This window comes from Grus americana, chromosome 3, assembly GCF_028858705.1.
Source record: "Grus americana isolate bGruAme1 chromosome 3, bGruAme1.mat, whole genome shotgun sequence".
NCBI lineage: Eukaryota > Metazoa > Chordata > Aves > Gruiformes > Gruidae > Grus > Grus americana.
The window spans coordinates 29,429,371-29,445,372 of NC_072854.1; the positions used below are offsets into that span (position 1 = coordinate 29,429,371).

A 16,002-nucleotide genomic window follows, 5' to 3' on the forward strand; every position below is an offset into this window, starting at 1 on the left:
TCTGTGAGCTCCCTATAGCTGCAGATTGGCTGAAGTAAAATGGTTCAAAATTTTCTTTTATGTTAGTGGTACTGCAGTTGCCACTCTGGAGAAGGGCTGTGGAGGTTTATTTCTGATCCTGAGGATGCTGAGAGCTGAAACAGGGGAGACTTCTGAGGTAGAAGAACAAATGAGGTGCTGACTACAGAAGAAAATGTCATAGGAAATCAGTTATAGGGAAGTGCAGCTTCCTTGAAAGTCAATATGCTCTGGAGAATAGAGACAAGCTGCTGCTGGGAACTGGAGCATGGAATGAATTAGTAAATATAGTAGACTTAATACTGTGAATGATAGGGACAAAGAAAAAACTGTTTACGTGGTACGTTTGACAAAATTTTGAGGTAGAGATTTCTTTTTAAACGGTAAGAAAAATCAATAAATAGTATGTTAACTAACAGTATATGAACATTGAAATATTTTTTATTTTTTGGAAGAATATTCATCCTGCTTTTGTAGAAATTTGGCCATCACAATACAGTTGCAACATGAGGAACCTGTAAAACTGGCAAAAGTTTGTAGTTAAAGTGAAGCACCAGAGATTCCTCTTCGTCATCCCAAACATTAACATGTCTATAAAAAAAGCCAGAAATACTTCACAAATATTGACACTTAAAATATTTGCATAGACATTATGTTTTATGATATGCCGATTTGCAAGCTGTTAAGAAGCTATGAAAAATATAACTATTCAACTTACACTTCCTGAAAAGATGGAGACAGATGAAGTGTTATTTCATGTGACTTTCTGAGTGAAAAGTTGATTACTCCATAAGAAACTTGATTTTGAGGAAGTTCATGTGTAAGAAGAAAAAGTAAGGCAGTTATGTGGTCTTAGTGAAAATGGGGTGTAGTAGTGTATGAAAGTGGATTTTATTGCCATGCTTGCCTTTCATAATGTGCCCCCAATTTTATAATTGAGAACTCAAACTTTGCTCTGCTATGGGAAAATGTTTTCTTTTCATTTGAAAGACTTTCCAGTGTTTAAACTAAACTGAAATTTACCTCACAAATATTTAGTACATTATTTCTACGGAAGTAAGGAATGCAAATAAAGTAGTATTGTGAACAAATCCTTTCCTTCATTGCTAATCCAACTGATAGGAGTTGAATGAAGATTTCTACAGAGCTTCAAATATCAGTTTCAAGGTAGGAATTATTATCTGCTAGATAAATAGCTGAAATATTCCTAACAGGAATTACTTAGGTCCTGTCTAGAGACCTATATCTTGATGTCAGGAAAAAGAACCCCAACAGATTTCATGATGTCCTATCAGAAAGAAGCTTTTAGCATAAAACCTGCTACCCAAACCGGCACTGCCAGCGACAATGGTCAGAGCTAGATGGGAGAAGAATCTAAATGACTTTACCTCAGAGAAAGGAAGGCCTTTTGGAGCCATGCTGTAGAACAGGGGCAGATAGGAAGAAATGATATCATGGCAAACTTCAGTTTTTATCAGAAACATATAGTATTAAAAATATTTTGCAAAGCCTCTCTTTGCATTATGTTTCTTAGTTATCATAGAGAAATAATGGAAAAGCCACAGGAATCTCAGACAAGAAGATTCTAGTTTGTTTCCTTGTAAGACAGAGATTTTAGATCTTTATTTCATGGACAACTGAAACAATCTGATGCATGTTTTAAAAGGAATTGAAAACAGTATAATCTTTACCTTGAAAGCTGTTATTAAATCTGGATCCCTTTGGTAGGAGTTCCGGAGTATACTCGTGATAACCTCCTAAATAAAACTGACTGAAGACATTGAGTCCAACCAGTCTCCCAGGAGAAGTGACGGTTTTATTCTTCTGATCATCCACCTTCCAATAAAATATTTATATTTGTTACAACAGAGGAATTTACCTTATTTAGGAATTTCTAATAACGCAGTCCTCTAAACTTAACAGGGAAACACAAAAGTAATTTTTAAACTTTCCATATAAAATGTGAAAAAAAGAGAACACTTTAATCTAAAAGCTATCCTTCTAAAGGAAATAATTTCTTACCTTCAGCCAGCCTTTTTGGAGATATCTGCCAAGATGTATGACATGAATATCAAGTGTCAGATCAAGTGGTTTACTAATGATTGTTGCCGTACCAGAACCTAGATTGTAGCTATATACTACTCTGCCATTATGGAGGCCTAACACCAAGAAATCATCTCCATTCAGACCTGAAAAGACAAAAATAGAATAAGTACTTATTCTAGGATTTAGTGAATATTGATGCATAAAATATTCTCCAAACCCACTGAAAATACATCAGTTTAGGAAAATTTTAGCCAGGAAGGTTTTACATTTTATATGTATTTTTAATATTCTCTGTTTAACTTGTAATATTATTTCCAGTATTCTTGTGGATTTAAAATAGAAACTGCAGAGATTTTGAACATATTTACGGGCTTTTTGAAGGAAGTTCTTTTTCACGGTAGTTTAGTGACATCCACAAAACCTGTTGAGCCTGGGGGATTTAGCAGTCATTGCTGTTCTCTCCCCCTGCAACGTGATTAAATCTTCACCTTTCTCCAAAATCTTAAAAAAGGCAAACTGAAATTCCACATTGCAAGTGAGAATAACCCATGATTTAATTCTATTCTGGTATGCTTTCATGGTAGGCACTTTAATAGCCTCAAAACTTGAGAGCATCTGGTGCTACGAGGTAAGGGGAGCAACAGGGATATTGGCCTGAGGAAGCTCCAGCAGCTTCTAACAAGCTCAGTCAGCTGCCCTTGACCCAAGAGTGCCTGGAGACTTTATGGCAGCTGCCCCTCATTAGGGAGGCTCTAGAGTATTTGTTACTCAAGTTTCTCTGGTCAGAAGAGCTGTATGCTTTAATTCTCTGAAGTCTTAAACTTTCAGGTTAGAACTCATGCCCTTGCAAATTTGCAGTAAATAATTTAATTTCTTTACATTTAGGACTACATGCCACAAGTGCAGTCTGTGCTTTTCAGGTGCTATACTACAAAATCTCATTTGAAAGATTTTAAGTCTGACATAAAGCCTGTGAGTAAGAATTCAATTCTTGGACCAATTCCTGATCATACAAGTAAACGGATTTGTACGCTGGCATCTAAGAAGGCATTTCAATCCCTCTTCTCATGTAGGCAAGAGTGAAACCACCATTAGTCAGAGAAAGCATGATCAACTGGTTTCTTTTTACAAACCCCACCCTTTCTTTTGCATGAACTCTTAGTATGGTAAAAGAACTGGGATACAAACAACAATAAAAGGGAAGAATGTTCTCAGTCTTGGATTAGGATGTGCTGAATTGAAATCCAAAGCCATCAAATTCTTTCTGTAATTCTCCTGTGAATTCAAGCAATTCAGTGCTCAATTTCATGCCTGTAAACTATGTTTTATTTGCTATTTTATTCTGTTTTCATAAAGCTATCTTATTTTGTATTCTTTTTAGAGAAGATGTCTTATTTGTTCTTGCAGTGGCATACAGTGGCCCTCATTTCAAACACGTGTCTTGATGCCTCCACCCCAAGTGCATGGGCAGTTTGCTTCATTTGCAAACGATAAAGTGGGCTTTTCCTCACAAGAGGCAATGATACATACATCTCATCCTCCCACTGAAGCTCTGCATACTGCTGTTTCATGGCCAAAACTGTCGTATTCCCCTTACCTCACGTGCTGCATTAGCAATGCAGGGAGGGTGGGGAAACACTACTCTGCTTTTTCTGTACAGAAGTTTGATTTTTCTATACAGTTACTATTTTGATGCAACATGAATATATACAAAAAGATTCTCCAAATAATTTGAATACACAGCCTCTGTACAAAATGTGCAGTTAAATTCAGTTGAGTGGAACACAAACACTGTTTATTTTTATGGCAAAGATTTTTTCATGGCTAAATGAAACCCCATTGCCTTCAGTTACACTGGCACATTACCAGTGAAGGATTTCCAAACTGTAAATAACAATTTTTTTTTTTAATCATTACTAAAGTTGCTATTTTCAGTAGTGTCCACAACGTATTTATGTGATTTGGCCTGCAAAACTAGGGGAAGCACTTTAAAGACAAAGTGTAATTTAAAATGCTGTCTGGATTTCTAAAACACTTCCTTGGAAGGGAAGTACATAAAAGAAATGCAACAGTGTCAGCATTCTACAAAATCAACCTGATGGTGAAGATAGTGCTAATTAATAGTCTGCATAAATGAGACAGCTTTTAACTGTTTTGTTGGGTTTTGATTCTTTTGTCTTACTCCTTGTCTGTACCAGGAATGGAAAGGGAAACAGACTTCCAAGTAGGCTTCAAAGAAATCAGGTCATCTTAAATTGACAATCTTAAATTGACAATCTTTTTGCTGATTTCTGATCCACTTATTTAGGGATTCAATAACGGATGATTTTTACTTATGCATTAGTCTTACAGCAACATAATTTTATTGACAGTTTTTCTTACACTAACATAATTGCAAATGGTATCAGATCCGAAACGTTAATATTTTACACTTTCAAGGTTGTAAGTTAGGTGACTTAAATATCTTAGCTATGAAAACCAACAGTGGTTATTTTGTAGAGTATACACTAATAGATGGATTTTTGGAAGTAAAAAATTCCTGGTTTTTCTGCTTTTGTATCTGTTATTAGCTCTAGAGTATTTGTCACTGAAGTTACTGAAGAACAGCTTTAATTCTCTGAAGTGTTCTTAAACTTTCAGTTTAGAACTAATTTCTTTGAATATTTCAAGTAAATAATTTCTTTACATTTAGGACTACATATGCTGCCATTGGCAGAAATCCTTCAAAAGAAAGGGGTTTTTCTGGGGGGGACAGGGACACACGGGACAGGCAGACAACAAGCACAGTACCTTTTTATTGCAAGAGGGCAGCAAATGAAACTTGGAATTATCTATTTTATACTATTTTTACTGTCCTGTATTTAAACCCTGCAGCTATTGAAAAAGCACACTTTTATACATACCAGTTTTAAATGTCCTGCAATATAGGACTCCAGTTACATTCTTTAAGAATAATTTACACTGAGAGAAAATGTTTAGTACATGTAAATAATCTCTCATTTGAGTTGCAAACAGCACCCTAGGCAGCATTTTCCTCGTTAGATGTGTGTTCTTTGAAATCATCGGTGGTTTAGTGCTTTTAATTTTGAAGACTTTTATATTCATTGTTTTTCTATTTCCTGAAAATAGTTTATTTCTAGTCAAATGAATAATATAGGTTTTCTCCTTTCAGACTTCTTTTTTTTTTTCCTGTCTGATAATGAGCACATCAGCATTTATACATACACATATTTACCTCTTCTGTCATAAGTAAAGCACTAGAAGTTTTTTGAAAGGACAAGTTTTATTTATTCCAGTTTGAAAGCAACGGTAGTTAGCATGTAATCAGCCTGAACCCATCTAAAATTTGAAAAATCATATTTTGGACTCAGAGGGGAAGAAGCACTGGAATTTAGTAAATATGGGTGATGTTTTATGGAAACTGGAGAAAAAAGCTGCCACACTTTTGCAGTACTGCTGATATCCTGCATCGAATTTAAAAGTGAATTGTGACTCTGTGGTTAAGAACGTCACAGGTAGTTTTCCATCGTTAAGGATGTTGCAGATAGTTTTGCACAGATAAGGGTGTTACAGACAGTTTTGCAGAGAGCTGCTAGGTACTGCTAAGGACGGGCATTGGGTGGTCCTGCCCCTGCCTTAGGGGATGTTAATACAAACAATGTACCAATTAAGAAGTGATTGGCAAGAGGTAGAAGCGTAACTGATGAATTGTTAGTTGATCACCAGACCCCGAGGAACCAGTTGGAATTATCAAAAGCACTGGGAGACTAGGGGAAAGGTAATTCTGGAAGGGGGATCTGCGACCACCGACCCATGAACCCCCTACCCAAATTATACCACCTACTCAAAAGGTAAAGGCGGAGACGAGAACCGAGCACGCGTTCCAGTTTGCGTACTAGGCACAGAAACCTGAACTAACCATTGTAACTGGGAAGGTACTACTTTGTCACATTTGTGTCTAAGTATGACAAGAGAGCCGGCACTAGGTGTGCTTGATTTGGTGGAAACCACCAAGCACCCAGGCCTGAATAAAAAGCAATCTCTCTCCTGCGTGTGTGAGAACTGGCTTATCGCACGCCGGGCAACAAATCTGCTTTTCAGACTACACTGCTATCTAAATATTCACAGGGCAAGCGATACAGGTGGATTTGCTTTTGCTTTTACATTATTATTCATTACATTATATCATCATCATCATCATCATCATCTTCCTTTTCTGTCTTATTAAACTGTCTTTACCTCAACCCACGAGTTTTACCTTTCTCTTTTTGATTCTCGCCCCCATCCTGTTGTGGTGAGGGAGTGAGGGAACGACTGTGGGGTTGTTTTAGCTGCCTGCCAGGTTAAACCACGACAGCTAACATGTTTTAGTTTGCATTGCAACAGACTAACAGTCTACCACAGGGGGAAAGGGGAAGAAGCCCCAGAGCATACAGGAACTTAAGTAAAGAAATTTAACAGAAAACAAAATCTAAGAAAATATGAAATGTATTAACAGGTTGCCCAGAGAAGTTGTGGATGACCCCCTCCCTGGAAGTGTTCAAGGCCAGGTTGGATGGGGCTTTGGGCAACCTGGTCTAGTGGAGGGTGTCCCTGCCTGTGGGGTACAGGGGGGTTGGAACTAGATGATCTCTAAGGTCCCTTCCAACCCAAACCATTCTATGATTGTATGACCACAGAAAATGGAGGATAGCCTGTATCCTATTGAAGTCACGTACTGCAGCTGTTTTGTGCAATGTATATGTAACTGCATAAGCACCCCCCCGCACCCCCAATTGTTTTTTAATAATGTAGTTTGGGACCTCACTATCTTAAAACTGCTGATAGGAATTTCTCCCCTCTTTCATCTTCCTGAAGTATTAGTTTTCTGATGCTGTTACAGCAAAGTGTAGGGTTCCCATAGGTAGTGGGTCATACCTGCCAAACTCATGTGATACTTTGGCTATGGTAAAGCATCTACTGTGGCAGTAGACTTAATATTATGTACCTAAATCGCTGTCCTACTGTGATGGGTTTAGATCTTAAGACACATCACCAAACCTCCCTCCTCAGCTTCAACAATCCCAGAGGACAGTTCCAAATCCAAAAGTTAGCTCATGTTCCAATTGCAGAAACAATTAAGGTAAAAATAAGTAATATGTTTCCTATGATCTACTAAGCATAGGTTTCTACCCTGACTGCTTTAAGTCTGCATTAATACTTCATTAAATTTTTCTCAACTTTCATCAATATTATGGGTCCTGTGCTGACAGTAATGCTAAGATCGACGGAACACAAGTAGTATTGCTATTTTACCCCACTTCTATGCTGAAGCCATGTCAACCTGCCATGGTGGGGTGCTGTGAAGAGATACCTGAAGTATTGCTAAAATCTTAGTACCAATGTTGTACTAAGTAGATCTATGTAACCTGTATAAAGTAGATTTATACAACCTGCTTCTCAGCTGTGTTAATCAGGCCAAGTTGAATACTTTGCTATACAGATTGTGGCACGACTTATTCATAGCTACTTTGGGTTAACTTGCATCGAGTGATCTCAGGGGTTAGGTCTCATATTTTACGTAAATAACACAGAGCCCAATTCTGGCTGCCGCAGGGCTGGATTTTAGTGTTGAGAGTCCCGTTGGCCACAGAATGCAGCCACTGTGACAGCAGCGGCAATTCATGGCTGCTCCTGCGGCACGTCGTTTGAGGACACAGGAAGAAGAAATGGCAGGATGGCTGTGGCACGTTGGGTGGGTGCATTGATTTTTCAATAAAGAAAGTATCGGTGGAAGATTTGAGGCAGCAACTCTCAAAACTGGGCACCAAATAAATGTAATCAATAATGAAATTTATGTTTACAACTGAAAATAGAACCTTAATCTTCTGGTTTCCATTTATTTTGTTCAGAAATATGTTACTTCAAGTGTAATTACTGGAAGCAGTTATATTTCTCCTTAATGAAAAGAAACATTTATACAATCTCATTAGTTATGGTGTGTTTACAAAACAATGAAGTATTTAAGAGATTATTTTCATCCTAATGAAATTATATCCTTAAAAAAAAATCAAGAAAAAGCTGTGTGTATTTTTATTCTACTTGCCCAATAAGTATTTGAAATTCTGTAAGGATAGTTAACAAAATTAAAGCTTACCTTGGCCCTTCTGTCCAGTGAAAAAAATCAAATTGTCTTCTAAAGCTGAGTGGTGGTTTGCCAACTGAAATTTCAAGCGGAATTCATAGTAGAAGGTGATATTTGGGATGGTAGAATAAGCTAGGAATGAGGTATAGCCGAAAACATCTGTGCCACTGAAACTAGGCCGGCTAATATTAATAGCTGCATTAAAAAAAAATAAAATCCAGTGTTAGGGCAAATTCTTTAAGATATATATTTGTAAGTTGTATTTAAAACCCATTTTAGAACTTAAAAACTAATAAATAATATTGATAATTTGATGTGTTATAATATTTTACACACATGCAGATATAGTTTGGCTTTCCTGTGAGTATAATCTCTTTATTTTTCAGCTTTTGTAGATAGGCTTCTTTTACAACTGAATTATTGGCAGCTGCTGCCATCTCCTGGATTCTAGATAGCATTGTTACAAATAGAAGTACACTGCAATATTTACTCAAAATTCAGATAGAAGAAAACACACAAAGAAATTCCCCTGTTAAAAGCAATGCCATCTCTGACGCGCATCTGAGTGGAAGTGAGTACAAGGTAGAGAAGTACAGGTAGAGAAATAAGAAAATGAAATATCATAAAAGGATGAATTTGCAGCGCAGTGAATAGGACCTACATGAATTTTGTTGTTCACATTATTTGCCCCATCATTTGAGCTGTCTGAATATTCAGGAATAGAATATCCAGAAATGTGTAATGTACAGTACTGACAAATTATTTAACCTTTTTTAACTGTCATTTAGGTTCAGTTTAATGAAAATTTCCTTTCTGTTGGTCACTGACCAAACAAATCATGTAGCTTTTTCTAAAATACCTTTGCCAGCTATATACTCCCTGCTTCCTCCAAAGCTGTGAAGGCTACGAGTTCATTCACTTACTGGTTTTGTGATGCAGAAGTTTATAATTTAGGCTGAGAAAATCTGTGGGATTATAAAAGCAAATAAAAAGCAAATAAAATCAAGTCTATACATGCATCTGGTAAACAGTCAATAGAGCACTGGTGCTACGCACCCACACGTCCCCAGGCACTGCCTGCCGGAGCCCAGTAGCCAGGCTGCCATAGTCAATTCTTGTAGTCGATGCTCAGAGCAGAGCTAACATAATCCTCGTATGGATAATGTGTTTTAGTGAAAAACAGGACAGAGAGGAAGAATAGCTGAGTAAAGCTTAATCGTGAAAGACTGGGTATGGGGCTAGGTTGAAAAGATTCAAGCAGTTATCTCCAGCCAACCTGAGCAACAAAGGTGGCTGGATCCAGCTTTACTAATGAAGGCAGTAGGAGGGACTGGGGGAGGAAGGAATACATAGCTGCACCATGTAGAAAACAGATTGGGAACTGCTAGTAAAGAATTATAGCCTTCCCCAAGTAAATCTACATTAGCCTAAGTACCTTCAAGCATCTGGCCCTAATTACAGTGTGGGAGAAACACTCACACGTAATTGTGGAAATGATACCACCATCTCTAGTCTGTGGGATCTGCTTCTAAATTTGCAACCTGAGAAACGTGCTATATTGGCGCTGAAGTGGCAGACACTGCCTTAGTATCTGCATCTGGCAAAAGGTGCAGACGTAGCCTCTGACAAACCTTTTCTAGCACAGACTTGGAACCTGCTGCAATACAGATTGTGCCGTCCCATTTATTAAGCCCTACTTCACACGTGTGGCACATTACGCCTTCTTCTGTGATCTAAAATGGGAGCCAGGAAATTTCCATATGAAACAGTGGTTTTGTCCTAATTCGAAGAAAACTGGCAATGAGTTTGTTCTCAACCTCATTTGACTGAATGCAACCTCAAGTCTCAGACCTTTGTGAGTCATGTGCAACGGAGGAAAACCACAACTCTCCCATATTTAAATTTGGTGTTGGCTGCAGCCCACTAGTATTCCCTCACCTGAACGTGCCTGAGTGAGGCTCAAATTCTGCAGTTTTTGCTTCTCAGGAAGCTGTGACAGACAGGCAGCTCCTTTAATAAGAAGTTTTCTTCCTCTGTTTCTTTTTTTTGTTTGTTTCTTTATTTCTATTTATTTAATAAAACAAAATATTTAAGAGACAAGAAGATTTTAAAATAAAGGAGGAGACCTTTGCTTTTATTGTCTTTTTCTTCTTCTCCTTATAAGGGGAAAGGCAAATTCTATCATGTACCTCTACAGAACCAGGTAATTTGGTTTGCTGACAGAGATCACTGAAGAGTTTGTTCCTGACAAGTTATTCCCAGCAGAGTAAACCACTTTATTCCCAGGATGAAGTATGCCATTGTCTCAGCTGTTTTCTTGGAGCTTTCTAACTGGAGAGTTACTTTCTACTTGTTCCTTTCAGCATTCCCTATAAAGATATATTTGAACATTGACAAAGGAATGTCCTGCAAGGTGACCAACAACAGAAGGACCTGGACAGTATGAGGATGCTACTCCCACTGGCCAGGTGCACAACGTACAGAAAATTGTTATATATCCATATTCAGAACTAGCCATCATGTATCCATATGCAGAAGTAGCATTGGGTTGTAAGTCAGAGTGAAGTATTACAGACTTCTAAAATCAGGTGAGATGAAGCCTGTCTTCTCTCTATCCTGCAACTCTTTCCAGTTCTGCATGTTCTTTGCCTTTGGTCTTCATAGCCATGAAAGCTAAATGATTTAGAAATTCTGCACTCATTCTCTGTGAAATAAACACTTTTTTCTGTTATTAAAGAATGGGAACTATAGGGCACTCAGAAACTAAATTATTTGCACAAAGTTGCACACAGACTGGAGTGGATTGAAGAACTGAGTATAGATCTGTGAACTCCAGGTCAGAGCACAATCACTAAACATTCTTTGCAAATTGACCTTTTAATTTCTTCCCCCTAGGTGCCTGAGCACAGCCCCTTTCAAAACATCTGACAAGAAGCAATTTTCATAAATAATGTCCATTTTTGACTACTTGAGCATCTCCTCTCAGCTCTTTTTGGTCTTTTCATCCAGTTCTAACTGTGCATTTTGCCATAGCCATGAAGTACATTCAATAACACTTCCAGCATCGTAGGGGCTTAAGACATCCCTGCCGTGCAATAGGTTCCAGACGTGGTAACAGACACCAACAGCCAACAGCTTTTGCAATAAACAATTTATCTCAGAATAACGGCACAGTAACACATACAAATTGGTAGTACAATCACCTAAGTCAAAACAGTAAATCCAGTAAATCACTAATAGCGGGCTAAACTTAATACCTGGGCACACAAAAATTTGCATAACGGTTGTTATCAGGGAGGCTGGCGGGAAGCAGGGCATGTCTTCTTCTCCAGATGAGCAACTCAAGACCCACCGATGGGTTTGGGGAATTTCAAATTCCCTAATCAGACTGTCCTTTCTTTATTGTTGACTCGTGGAAGCACTGCCAGCACTTGTTAACCAGCCGTCATACCCCACCCCTGCTTCCCTGCGTGCTGATCCTCCTTGTGTGTGCGTGGTGCTTGGGTGCTACCTGAAATGTGACCACCCTGTGGAGCTATACCTATATGAGGCATGTGGTCATCAAATGGTGAAATACTGTACAAGGCAAGAGGAGCCTCAGAGGCATGTTTTATGAAAACCATGACACATTATCTGAGTTTACTTCTTCACAGTTTTCTCCACAGTGTTGAAGCAGTTTCTTACAACTAGTAAAAGTCTGATGCAGTACCTAATTAACTACCCTATCCTTATCAGGTAGGTACATGCACTAAATGTTTGTAAATAGTCCTCCCTATGCTGGTCTCTGGAGAGTAAAATGTATTTAGAGATGTTAATTAATCCTGAATCAAAAGCTTATATTTCTGTCTAATTCAGTATGTCTAGCTTGACAGCTATTCCATATTTTATCTGTTTCTGGACTGCTGCTTATAGATTTTATACCACATTTTAAATCAGGTTTCTTCTCTACACTAAGTATTATTTGTCAAGAGATCTTTATCCAATCACATCAAAAAGTTAACGGTTGTCAGTAAACATGCATTGATGTAAAACATTCAATCTCTGAGATATCTTTCATGCAATGACCTTTGTTAGTTTGATTTTAATACAGACTAGTTTGCTGTACTTACATATTTTTAACTTCAGTTCTTTAGAAAAAATTAATTACCCTGTGTGAAAAATACAGTGATCAAGCCAGATAACTCCACCTTTTCCTTTTATTCTCTTTCTTTTCATTATAAAGCTATGGAGCCAAGACTGCGCAGAAAATTGTACAATCTTATAGCCCTCTTTTCTTTGAAACACAGTCCTTCAAAACTTTATTTGCAAAACTTTTGGGGCTGGTTGAAACAGCAGAGGTCACAGCTAACCATATTGGTTTATTTTGCTTCTCCTACCTAGACGCCATCCACGCTGATTTCCACTCTTGCTCATGCCATGTACAGTCTGAAGTGGTAAAGAACAGACGTGTCCCAATGGCTCTGATTATGAGCCGTGCAAAAAACACACTCCAAATTAACACTGGGCCTAAACCACACGCTGCTCTGACAGAGTACTGAAGCCTTTTATCAACTTTTTGTCCTTGATCTTGTCCCGTGTCTCTCTGTCAGTCCTACGCCATTCATCATTGTCCTCTTCTGCATTCCCAGTACTAAACAAGTAATAAGGTATGATATGTCCCATTGCCTCACAAACAAATAATGACAAATTATCCCATTATATAAATATATTAATGTGGTTGGCTACCTACTTCCCTAATGTTGTACATCTTATCAGAGGTGAGCATAAAAGTGGGAGGTAAAAAAAAAATCAACTATAGTTTGAAAAAAATCTTAACAAAGAGGAGAGACTAAACTGACAAAGAAGAAAGAGAATAATGGTTTCATTATCTTTGAATTTTCTGTTATGAGTTAAAATTAATGTTCCTTTCAGCGTTCACTGCCAATACATCTTGAACCACAGCTTTACAATACATTGCAAAAAACCAAGACAGATGAAAGGGATAGAAAGAGACGAAGACTTCAGGCTACAGAATTACAATCAGATAATCCACTTTTTTATATTATCATTGACTAACTGTGAACAGTTATCAGCTCAGTGTCCGACTCCAAGATCAGCAGCCATATACACTGTGGGATGAGTATTATTCAGTTCTCCTAAATACCAGCTCATATTTTTGCAAATACAATATTGAAAAAGGACTGCAAATTACTACCAAGCATTGTATTTTCCAGTCTTCCAAGCTGTACAAAAGTCTTCAGAAAAATGCCCTTTGTCATCACAGACTGAGAGGACTGGGCAGCCCAAGGTCTATCAGAATTATTAAAGACTGAGGCAAAAAATGGATTCAATGCCTCCGGTTTTAATTCATCCCTATTAGTCAGATGATGATCTTCAACAAGTATTCATCCAAAGTTTTTTTTAGACTTCCTCTTGCTATTAACATACTTAAGAAAGCCCTTCTTGTTGTCTGACCCAACACTGGCCAGTTTCAACTCTAATTCAGCTTTGGCCTTTCATGTCTTCTCCCTGCATAAATGAATGACAGCTCTGTACTCTTCCTGTGAAGCTTAACCTCGCTTCCAGAGATCATACTGTTTCTTTTTCCTCTTGAACTCCACAAGAAGTTCCCCATCCAGCCAGGCTGGTTTTCTGCCCTACTTGCTTGACTTACGACACAGTGGAATTGCCTGCTGCTGCGTATTTATTTTGCATGTTTTGCTAGTTCTACATTAAAGCTGTTTTCTTTAACAGGCAACCAGCTTTCCTCACCGGCAACTCTGGGAAACGCAAAGAGGAAAAGGTAAGGGGTGCTGGAGCCACACAGTGGTGCAGTGCCAGCTGAGAGTTCAAGGTGGTAGTAAAAGACTCTTGGTATCTGGAAGACTATTGTATGCGGAGTTAGTGATCCACATAATGGGTAATTCAGGTGTATGCCTTCCCCTCCTCACCCCCAGTAAATACTAGGTATTCCATTTATTTATCTTGTGGTGTCGGTAGTCATGGAGCCCACGGGCCCTATTAGCTTAGATTATTTCTGTAATCATATGGACTGGTAACTTGTATTTCTGATTGGAAGCTGAGATTTGAAATAATAAAAGTGATTTCACTGCTCAAAGATGAAAATATGAATCTGAAAAACTGGTGATACCACAGTGACAGAGTGTGTGAGTGTGCCTATGTGTGGTTTGTCCAATTTTTATGATATTCCTCATATTGGAGGGGAGGGGGAAATTAAAGCCCAGCTAAAAACAATTGACCCAGAAAATAAATTTTCTTGAACAGGAAGAAGAGCAGCCCTGACCAGCATTCCCCAAAGTCTCTTACCACTGACCAGAAACCTTGCGATGCAGGGTTGTTTTGTTTTTGGTTTTTTTTTTTTTTTTTTTATCTGAGGAAATTCCCTTTGGGCATCTGCTGTCACTGAACTGCATGATTTAGTCTGCAGACCCAAACAACTCTGAAGGTGACATTGTGTGCCAAACATAGCCGCACAGAAGCAATTTGCTTGCAGACTGATTTTCACTCTACAGAGCTTGGAGCAAGTGACTATTCCCACTTCAGCACTTTGAAATGAATTTTATACACGGGGGGAATACATCCTACAGAAAACCTGCTGGAATCCTTTGGATTGTGAAGCATTACCATAAATGTTGCTCAGAAATGTTTCAAGGAACATACTTACAGATTGCTGTGAATGCATACCATGGATGGTCCTTTTCGGTGTGTGTTTATTAAATACAGTGTCACAGTTGGGATTCTGTTTTAAGTTGTCACGTATGCACATATGTGAAACACATAGTGAAACTAGAAGACTGAAGTTTAGTCTAAAACAGTGCAACTGACACAATTACTTATCTTAGCAATGCACATTCCTTTGAAATCCTTCCTTCTCCTTTTAATTTTACCGTTGTGCTTACAAAGTGCTTGCTCTTGATTCCTAGCTTAACAAAATGCTTCATATTATGACCAACAGCTTCCCAGAAGGGCCCAGTTTCTTGTGTAACATATAATTAACAGCAACGTCAAGAGTTTAAAAGTCCAGGTGTTCATTTCCATTCCTGCTGAATGAACCATTTCTGCTTCACTCACAATTGGGAGGCCATCACAACTCTGTAGGACGATAATACCCTGATATTTCCTCTTTAAAATTTCTGCGTCTTATATATCAAAATTCCATACACAGACATTTCAAACATACTGGCCTTACATTTTACAGACCATATCAGTTTCCTGTACCAATGAGGGAATGCCCCCAGTCTGTATTTAGAAGAAAGTGTTAAAAAAATAGAAAAAAGGGAAAAAGAAATAAAGGCTGATTACGGATATGGCAGCAATTGAACAACTTTTTTTTTTTTTTTTTTTTTGTTACAAGGACAGTGTCCTAAACTCTGCTTATTTTGGTGAGATACAATAGTATTTTTAATAGTTTAAGCTCATTAAAACTATTTGACTTTTATGGTAACAGCAGTGATTTGACCATGTTTATATTCACATAATTAGAATTAGAATTCTCCCTCATTTTAAAAGAGTCGAAGTATGGTGATATGGACATCTCTCTAACAGCTCAAGATTTCTCTTTGGATTGAGCAAGCACCACAGATTTTCACTTAAGTCACCTATGAAATGACAAATCTCCCCAGCTGGCAGGCAGTTCTAGTGCTAACCTAATCCTTACTTACTTCCATAGCAAGTTGTTCATATGTCTTCCTGACCAACTTTTAAAACTAGAAAAATCAAATATATAGGATGTATTTTAAAAAGCATTTTACAGAAAAAAAAAGTTCATAGCACTGTTGGAGAATATGTATTCATTTGGTCTGAAATAGTGCTAT

At 38.0% G+C, this 16,002-nt stretch overlaps 1 protein-coding gene across 1 annotated transcript in view; it reads right to left on the reverse strand.

The window, feature by feature from the left end:
* EYS (eyes shut homolog) overlaps positions 1 to 16,002 on the reverse strand; it is a 916,770-nt gene that overhangs the window by 38,703 nt on the left and 862,065 nt on the right. The window contains exons 43-45 of the mRNA XM_054819879.1: positions 8,201 to 8,383; positions 2,041 to 2,207; positions 1,710 to 1,854 (exon numbers count right to left, since the gene is read on the reverse strand). Of these exons, the coding sequence (XP_054675854.1) occupies positions 1,710 to 1,854; positions 2,041 to 2,207; positions 8,201 to 8,383 (495 nt within the window). The remainder of the gene's footprint in view (positions 1 to 1,709; positions 1,855 to 2,040; positions 2,208 to 8,200; positions 8,384 to 16,002) is intronic.